The sequence below is a fragment of the Zingiber officinale genome, chromosome 10B (assembly GCF_018446385.1).
Source record: "Zingiber officinale cultivar Zhangliang chromosome 10B, Zo_v1.1, whole genome shotgun sequence".
Taxonomy (NCBI): domain Eukaryota; kingdom Viridiplantae; phylum Streptophyta; class Magnoliopsida; order Zingiberales; family Zingiberaceae; genus Zingiber; species Zingiber officinale.
Genome location: NC_056005.1, coordinates 45,324,802 through 45,334,998, shown reverse-complemented (window position 1 = coordinate 45,334,998; position 10,197 = coordinate 45,324,802). Strand labels below are relative to the sequence as shown.

General features: G+C 39.3%; 1 protein-coding gene across 1 annotated transcript; it reads right to left on the bottom strand.

The window, feature by feature from the left end:
- Positions 1-409: 409 nt before the first annotated feature.
- Positions 410-4,451, bottom strand: LOC122029300 (UDP-glucuronate:xylan alpha-glucuronosyltransferase 1-like). Its single transcript, XM_042588228.1, has 4 exons — positions 4,061-4,451; positions 2,579-2,776; positions 1,853-2,490; positions 410-1,765 (listed from the first exon to the last, which is right to left on the bottom strand). The coding sequence occupies exons 1-4, from the start codon at positions 4,102-4,104 to the stop codon at positions 792-794; spliced, it is 1,854 nt and encodes a 617-aa protein (XP_042444162.1). The 5' UTR covers positions 4,105-4,451; the 3' UTR covers positions 410-791.
- Between the last annotated feature and the right edge of the window lie 5,746 nt (positions 4,452-10,197).

Genomic DNA, 10,197 nt, shown 5'->3' with positions numbered 1-10,197 from the left:
CATAAAAGAAAACTTAAGTAAAATTTATTAAGAAACATAGTTGTTTGACAAACTGTAGCCAAACCTTCTTTTTATCATTGTTATTATTTCTACAAAGTACTCAATTAGTTAACAGTTTATTATAATAAATTAAAAAGTCAATAAAGTTCTCTCATATTTTAATTATGTGACAATCGACTATAAAATTGAATCTGTGATTTACTTCTTCTCTTCAGATAACGCAAGCACTTGGGATGAAGATAATCATCTCATTTTATTAAATGCAACTTTGGTATCATTGTTATTGCTCCTCTTTCACCGTGTCAATGCTACTTTTCCGCCAGCGTGAGAACGAATTCCATGAACTAGTTTAAAAGATGAACGCTCCAACATCTTTTTCATTAAAACATATTAAAAAATAATCCACGGATAATAAATTCTGAAATTCGTCTGCTTATTAAATAAACTGGATAAAATAATACAATTCATGTTTTAACGAACATCTTTCTACAGAAAACAAAGAGTTAGTGTCTTGATCCAATTCCTCTAAAAACACCAACAATCCGACATTCATTACAGTAATTCCTAGGGTCACTTCCCTGCTCGAATTGCTATCCTTTTATTCATTCACCTCCGAAAGAAAATAGTGAGTATTTATGATGCCCCTAAACGTTTCTTTTGCTCATGGAAGGCACCATATAAATTTAAAACCTATACCACGAACTAATTACATCCCACGATTATACATGTGTGATGAAGAAGATGAGGAACAGAGACGAATGTGTTGTAATGAACTCTATAAAATGCCATACCTAATTTGCAGGTGAAGGTTGACCCCAGTGCGTTAGCACATCTTGCCAGTCGCAGTACTTCTCGACACACACGTGGCGGCGTGCGTCTGTGATGTTGCGGCTCCAGTGCCGGTCGGGGAAGTTGGCCTTCTCGGCCTTGCGGCGGTTGAACTCGAGCCCAGCCTTCGTCACCGTCTCCAACAGGCAGTGCCTCTGCAGCTGCTCCGGCATGGCGTCGTGCACTCTCCACCACGTGGCGTGCGCCTCATCGCTGGCGAAGCTCCGGTACAAGATGGAGTTCCAGTTGCAGTCGTAGTCGCGGAAGCAGAGCCAGGGCTTGAGACCCAGGTAGTGGAGCACGTAGATCCCCGGTGACTCCGCTGCCAACAGCCGCGTCTTCTTGGCCTTGGTGGCCTCGGTGTCGCCCTCCCAGAAGTGCTTCAGGAAGTTCATGTGGCGGGGGACGCGGTGCCACCACGTGAAGATCTCGTTCAGGTATCCCTGGTCGCCGCCGTTGTACGACGTGATCTCGTGCACGTGCTCCATCAGCAGCCGGAAGGTGCACTCGCTGGGCTCCACCACCATCACGCCCGAGTTGAACAGAGTGGCGTCGTTCCCCGTCGCCGCGATCTCGGGCATGCCGAAGAGAAAGTCGATGTTGCGTAGGACGAGGAGGTCGGCGTCGATGAAGATGACCTTGTCGTACTCAGTCAGCTGCCACAGTCGGAACTTGCTGTAGTTGTACTCATTGTAGGCGTGCTTCTCCGCCTTGGGATTGCGGATGCGCTGGATGGTGCGCACCTTCCACCCTGCCGCCTCCAGGCCGTGTCGGTGCTGGTCGCTGATGGACTCGTCTACCAGAATGACCATGTCCCGCGTGGAGCCGGCCATCCGTATACTCCGGGCCGCGGCAATAGCGCCGCACACATACACCTCCGCCGAGTGGAGGATCGTCGCGAACGCTTCTCGAGCTCCCGCCCCCGTCTCTGGGCGCACTGCAAATTTGAGAAGACGAGAATTTGAGACAGAAACCAACAATTTCAACTACAACAACGAAAATTTGAATATTCTGAATCTCTCACCTTCCGCTTTCAGCGGCACTGCAAGTTGACAAGACCCGATCGGAAGCAGCACCTTCTGCTGCAGTGCTGGTGCGTCAGCCTTGTAAAGCCAAACGTTGCCTTCGTGCTTTACCAGGTTCTTGCAACTGAACAGATTGGGAATCGGGAAGCACTCGGTGACAAATAGTACGTGCACCGCCGGGTCTCCTGCGGCCACGGCGAGCTTCGCTGCCGACAGCTGCAAGTGTAACCTCGCCACATCTCTTGACCAACCCTCTGATCTCCGGCAAGGCAATTTAACGGCCACAATATCAAATCTGGATGCCGTTTTGACTCTGGGCTCAGGAAGAGACGGGCAGGCAGGTACTTCGCTCTCCTCCTCCTCGTCGATCCATTCGGGGTAGAGAACCTCCCAAGTGATGCTTGTGTTCGCGTAATCGAGCTGGACAACCGAGAACTCTGCGCCGGGCAGCGTCTGCCTCCAAGAATTGGCCTCTGTATGGTTAAAGTTCAGCAGCCCAATTCGGAGATTTTTCTGTTTGCCATCGAGATTTTGCAGCATGCTGTCTATCTGTTGCCACTCAACCTCCAGATTTGACACGTATCGAGGATCTGAGAGTGTTTTCTGCCATACTCTCCCAGCATCTACAAATCTAGAGCTGCATTTGACAGCAGAATTTGCTTTAATTTTTCTTCACGCAGCAGTTTTCGAATTAAAGTATCAAATCGCAGATGTTAAAAAAGAACCTGAAATTCGGTTGTCGGAGCTCATCATTGGGGGAGATTGGAGAGTAGACAAGTGTTAACGCTGTGCAACATGTAATAATTAGCAGGGCGAGTTTGAGTGGCTGAAATCTGCAACTTGGATTTCTGTCTGCCAACGTCACTCTGTTCTTGTCTTCTCCTTTGTAGTCTCTAAGCTTCATCTTCTTTTTGCTGTCGTCACTGGATGAGAGAGAGGGAGAGAGGTTCAGAAATATCACTCACTAATTTAACAGTAATTCTCATGTATAACTGAATTATTGTAAAGCCTAATTGCACTGAATTCCATCGCTTCATAATTCAACAAACAACATAAAATTCCAAATATACTTTTCTCGGATGTTCTTCTCATCGCTCATTTGTTTGGATTTATATCTCTTGTTGAAAGATTTTGCAACTCACCATCTACACCAGCAAATCATTTTGATAAAGATCTTGATAAAGAACCCTAAAACTTGTTCAAAACAGCTAAGTCTGATGAATGCCAGTCCATGTGCTATTCGTTTGTCCTACTCGGGCAACTCAGGATTGGAGATGCAAAGCTCTGCTGTTTCTTGGAAACTTCGTCCAGGAAAAAGACTAATTTAATTTCGTGCAATCTGTGACTAGCAAATAATTAAACACGCACAACGATTAAAACAGGGGACGGCGTCCATGTGCAAACTTTGCCCTGCCCGTAGAACAGGCCTTCTCTTTGTTTTTGTGTGTTTTCCAAGTCAAGATGAATTAGTAGAAGATTTTTAAGGACGGTCTTTTGGGCAATTACAAATCTTTTCTCTTTGCTTTCGCAATTTAGTAGACTAAAGGGCTGGAGTTAGTTAAGATTGATGAAATCATGTTCAAAACCACACTTTATGATCGAGTTTTCATGCCCAAAGTTACATTGCTCAATCTATGGCTAAAAGAAGGAAAGGTAATTAAAATAATAGTTTCAACAAAGTAACATAAAATTCTCAGCTGTTCATATTTTAGCCAGAGTTAGATTTGACAAATCAAAAGAAGTTAAATCCTAAGCAGATTCGTTCAATTACGAAGCAGGAGGCCAGGACAAGGGCTGCTTCAGTTTGTAATACACTTTTTAATTGAAAGACCAATGAGTAAAAGGATTCCAATAAAAGTAATCGAAAATATTCCAAAAAAACAGATGGAAACTAGACAATCGTGGCGATGGTTGATTGAACTCTCAATAATTCCCATTAGAAAGACCATAATTTCCTCTGCTGTGACTTCATCCATGGTAAAACAAGTGGAAAATCGAAGAAACAGAGCAAGGAAGGGAGAAAAGTACCGGTGGTGGCTCTGTACACCACAAAAAGCATTTGGGGAGAGAACATATAGAAAGAAGTGTATATAAAAATCTTCTCCTCCAAAGTAATATCCAAAAGTTTCATAATTAACAGATGCAGAAACAACAAAGCAGAGGCAACAAAAAAGAGAGGAAATCAAAGAATCAAAGTGAATGAGTACCTTGGTTCAAGGAAATTGAGGGGAATGATCGAAACTCCTTTCATTCTGCTCAGTCAAATGGAGGGGAAATCTTCGTCTTCTCCCCCTTGAGCAGTCACAAGAACTCGATCTAATCTTTGCGGGTCGTCGATGAGAATATGATAATAGCATGGAAAGCATAACTTTCAGGAGGACTACTTAAAGAAAAGAACAATAATAATTGACTCCGGTGCAGCAGCGAAGAATACAACTGGAACACTCCGCGTCGTTAGAATTCGAACCATAGAAAATAGGATATGGTCCAACAAATACAACGCTGAACAATCATATAAAATTCACCGCTTATTGAATTACCATACCCTTCTGTCGTTGATGAATCGCGCATCAAATAACGTTAGAATATCCCAATTTGAGAGAAAAGCAGTCAGAGGAATGGAGAACTTGAGGGATTCATATCGATATAACTTGTACGACAAGGGTAGGGACAACTACAGCGATATGGATAATTTTTTTTTTTCTTTGGAAGCATTTACTGCACGGGACTCGTTTGGTATGGAATTAAATTAACTTCCTGTCCTTGAATTCCTGGCGTAATTCCAAGAAAGCAGATTACTATATTTTTTATTTCTTGTTTCTCTTTGATGTGTAAAAATAAAAGAACAAATGAGAGACGATCCCATGGGACAGGAAGAATGTCATTACATGGGGTGTTATTATTAAGAATTCTGGAGGTTAATTTTTGATAGTAAAATGTTTGTCAAGTTCTTGTACTTTCCTATGTAATAGTTATTGTTCAAAGGTAAAATCATCTGTGATTTACCTCTCTACAAATGATTATGAAACAAATCGTGTGGGGTGCTCGGGCCCCTTGTGCCACCAAAGAACAGATGAGAGAGTTTTGATGAGCATAATTTTAGTATAAAACATATGTTATTTACTCATCTTAATGTGCTAGGACAATTGTCTTTAATGATTTACTCTCTTTCAAAAAATATGAGAATGTCTTCGAGACACCGTTAAGATGATGATTTCACATTTTGCTCAAATGATTAAGTGATCAGAGTTATAACTTTGATTAGCCATCAAGGCCTAGTGTGATGGTAAAAGGAAGGATTCATTTTTTACGTAGGGCACAATTATGATGATTGAACTTTTGGTAAAATTGAGATCGCAGATTTACTTGGTGAATAGAATGTGAGATCAGACGGTCTATCTTAAGATTAATCTAGTGTTAAGATCTGAATTCTTGGAATATAAAGGGTTGGCCAATAATTTTCTTTATAAGTTCCAAGCGATTAAAAGATTCTTAAATTCGTAATTAATTGTTTTGGTTCTTGTCGCCTTCAGAAGAATGATTAAGTACTATTTGTATTTGGGCTAAGGATGACGTGAACCCCGCAACTTGCCTTTAAACTATGTGTCTGCGAGTTGAACTCTTCAACAAGAATGCAGATCCATATAATTTCTTATTATATGGACATGTTTAGCACTATAGTGGATTGGTAACTAAGAATTGGACTTATAGGCTGTCGTTTCGTTTCCCTTGGGCAATGTCAAAACTTGGCGACGCGTCTTCAAGACTCAACTCCTCCTGTTGGGCATGCGATTACGTGTGGAAGTTGATGATCTCGTTGTAGGGTCGGTCAGTCCTTTTCCAAGAAGGAAGTCTGTTCGTGCCGAATTTTCCAGCTCCATGAGCACTCTGCAATATGAGCTCTTAATTATTTAAATTTTGTTTTACTGTTTTTTTTTTAGAAATTGCGCTAAGGAGATGGAGTTGGTTAAAGGGATCAATAATTGGGGAAGAAGAAGCTGGGGAGAGTATAGTCATTTGCAAGACAAATAAGACAACGATTAAGACAAAGGCTGCGTGGGGATGCAATTTTGCGCTTGGTTGGAATGAAATGGAGATGAGGCCGAAGAGCATGTGGTGTGATGGGGTAGACTGAAAGGACCATTGCGTATGACTTTAGTGCGAAATGAACACGATTAGAACACGTCGTCGGTTAAAGGCACATGAAGGTTCTTATAGATCATGATAAGAAAGTGGTCACCGGATTTGGATGGTTATATTCCTTGTCCCATTTTTTTTTTTGTTTTTGGCTGAAACAGAAAACAATCATACGAGTGACGAGTCTATCTCATTTCTGAAGATGCTCAAGATTTAAGGTCAATAAGTTGCAGCCTATCAATACCACCTCATCTTTCTTTATAAAATGTGGCAGTGCCGCATGCTCCATTTAGGGAATCATATGATAAATTACTATACAATAGTCATTATGCTCTGGCATAAATCTATCGCATCATCACTAAAAAAAAATTACCTGTATAAATTGAGATTTATTTTTAAAAAAATTTTAAGCATGGTTTTAACCACTTCTACACTTTTATCGCCGATTACAAAATTATTAATTTTATTATCTTTCTTATATCCTATAGAAGCGATTTCTATAACCATTGGTAAAAATAAAAAAATTATTCGTATTATTTTTTGTGAGTACGATTTGAAATCAATCATACACGTTGTGCATATAACAACAGTTTCAAATCATTTCTGTAACTATAAATTTAGGAGCGATTCAAATAGCTCTGAAAATCTTTAGACGTAAGAATAATTTTAAATTACTCATTCACTCATAGATATAAGAGCGATTTTAAAATACTATTGATGTTAGAAATTTAGCAGTAGTTCAAACTGCTCTTAGAACTCATTGAGTGTAAGAACAATTTTCAATGGGTCCCATATATAGGACATGGATATTCAAGTGATTTTAAACCACTTCTGAAATTAGGAATTTAATAACAGTTGTGAATCACTCTTGAAGTCGTTGGGTATAAGAACTATTTTGAACCCGTCATGATGCCAAGCATATTGGATCAATTTCCAATCCTTCTTGAAAGTAATGGTTTTAGAATCGTTTTGAAACCATTATTGAAACTATAAATTTGGAGCTATTCACTCTTCAAGTCATGAATATTAAGCCATTTTAAACCATTCGTAAAACAATACATATAAAAATATTTTTTAGTCATGAATTTAGAACGGTTTACAAATGACCGAGTAAATTGCATACAACTCAATGTAGAAGAAAATCTGATTCTATCAATGGTGTAATTGTTCAGGGATCTCTACATAGAATACATCTTGCAAACCTTGAGGCGATAAGTCCAAATGAAAGCTAGCCATATTCCATTTTTGAATTTGGAGTCGCAACAAAGATATTGCACTATCTATCATTCAGAATATTGTGATGTCTTTTTTGGTATTATTTATTCTTTAGCATGATTGGATTGTTAATTGAAGCATTGAAGAAGAATTTCGGTAGCCTATAACTTGTTGCTTTACTCCACGGATCTTAAGCCCTCTCACCACATATTCGATAAGCGAGTTGGATGCCCTTAGGCATGATGGTCGCCCTCTTGTCATGGATCGCATAGAGGTTGGTGTCCTCAAAGAGTCTAACAAAGTACGCCTACAACTTCTTGCAGGGCGGTGATGGCAGAGCTCTTGAAACAAAGGTTAGTCTTGAAGTCCTATGCAATCTCACGCACCAAGTGCTGGAATGACAACTTCTGAATCAGTAACTCCATGCTCTTCTTGTACTTCTGGATCTCCCTTAGCACCACCATGCCTAGAAGGATCGATGGGGCTTTTTCACACCGCCAGTTGCGGGGACCGACTTCCTCACAACCTTCGTCGCCAATTATTGCACCATCTACTTCGTCCTGGCCATCACACTATTTAAGAAATACAAGTAGATGTACATCAAATAATGAATAAAAGTATATATAATTTATACATATCACATCCCTAGACTTAAAATTTATTTGTCCTCATGAAAAAACTTTCAATCTAGACTCATGAGTTGGTGAGTACATCATAATGCTCAGTGGATTAATTTAACTCTATCAAATAGTTTCATTAATGAGCATGATAATAAAATAATTTGAGTATGACCTAAGTAGAAGTCTTCCATGCTCAATGTGATAAGTGGCCGAAATTTTTCATGTTTTAATCTCTAAACTTAGTTAAGTCATCATCTAACTATATTCTCTATGCTTCCAGCTATAGGTACTTACCTACCACACACTTGGTTCATCCATCTCAAACTATACAAAGTCTCAAAGGAGTGCTCAAAATTAAGAAAAACATAGTAGTTATGTCTCTGATAACCTAACTCAGTCTCAAAAGGATAACCTACTAGTTTCCACTAATGACAACTATTTTTATATTCATTATTTAAATGATTTTATGGTTCTTTAAAGACGTAGAACTAACACAAATACAACTGTACACATATGCAAATATAGGGATATTAATTTTTTTAAATGAATTAACATTATTTGTCTATCCAATAACCAAAATGTAATAGGGAGATCACCATGGAAACACAAGTACTAATCAAGTTCTGTAAATCATGACTATTTTCAGAATTATCTATCATTAGAATTAGGCAAAGTGAAAGAGATCCTAAAACTATGTCATTACTCAAATTTTTAATAAAAACACTGCTTACTTCAATCTACTATAGATAGAGAAAAGTAGATCACCAAACATACTAGCATTATGAATCACAACCACACAAGTTTAGAACAAGCTTGCTAGAACTTTTGCTATGAGAGCAAATCAGTAGTAAAGTAATGACTAATGCACTACATGCCATAGATGAATCTAAACTAAACTGAAATAAAACTAAATCAAAATTCATAAAATGCAATCAAATTGAAACAAATGCTAACAAACTGAAATAAACTATGACTAAACTAAAACAAAACAAGTATGTACATATGTACAACTCTCCTCTAGACATGGACTGTTTATTGTCACAATGAAATTAATATGGAGGTGGAGGATGATATGTGAGAGGATGTTGTGATGGAGGATAATATGGTGGAGGGGGAAGATCATCCAGGTGTGGAGAACGTAGCCTAGGAGGAAATCTAGGCACTCATAGTAAGTTGCCAAGGTGCTCATGATACTAAAAAAGCATGGCAACCTGCTATCTAGTCATGTCCATGGAGCTTCTAAATTCCCTCATTCTATCTCGCTGATCATAGTAATTGATCCTGACTGAGAAGCTTGACAAAATGAAAAGTTGGGGAGAGAACTTACTGTTGATGAAGAAGAGCACCTGAGAATTCTGATCCGAGAAAACCAAAGCGGATCTAGAAGAATAAAGCCACCGAACACCCTCCTTATACGAAGACCCAGGGACGAAAGGAGGGATCCACTAAAGAACACCAAGATCTAAAGCTTCCCCGACTTCCTACGCACAAGAGACCAACCAACACTATTGTCAGTGACCTAAGACCGGGGTGGGAATCCCTGGCTAGGCCCTCCGACGCTCAAGTCAGTGATCTCTCTTAGTGTGGAAGAAAGAAGATGAACCGTGATTGAAATTAGGGTTTGTAATGGATAGTTGTGTGTCGTGAGCGTAAGCATACCTGGCCAACGGAGAGGATTCCCCTTTTTATATCACTTCATATAACCTCCGTAGTCATGAAGTAGACCCCGGTTTGTTAGAGTTTGTTATGAGGTGATGTAAGTCATGTACTTACAGAAAATAACTTTTAAGGAATTTTTTTTGTACCCCAGTGTACCTTCTTTGTCTCCTAGTGCCTGTAGAAGAGTCTAGAAACATTCTTCCCACCAAATTAGTAAACCTGTATAATCACATACTACAGATATCTTCATTAAGCTATTTATGAATATTCTTGAAATATTTGTTCTCGTCCTGTCTTATAAGCTATATGGAGATATATTTATTGTCCATACCTGCTTACCCTGTTTTTATTATGTTACAAACAGTTTGATCTTATACTATGATTTGTATCGGACGGAATTGAACCTAAGTTATGTCCGAGCGAGTTACTACTATTGTTCAACATACATCATAATCGTCTGATAATATACTATAGATCTTGTAAGGCCTTGTATCTTTTCACATCCAGATGTACTAATTTAGATAATCTTGAGTGCTTAACCCCTGTCGATATTGGCCTACTTTTCTTAAGGTATTATCCCGACCGATATTAATCTATCCTTCTCAAGGTATATCCCGGATGATATTAGCCTACTTTCTTAAGGTATATAGCGGACGATATTGGTCTATCCTTCTCAAGGTATATCTAGGCCGATATTGATCTATCCTTCTCAA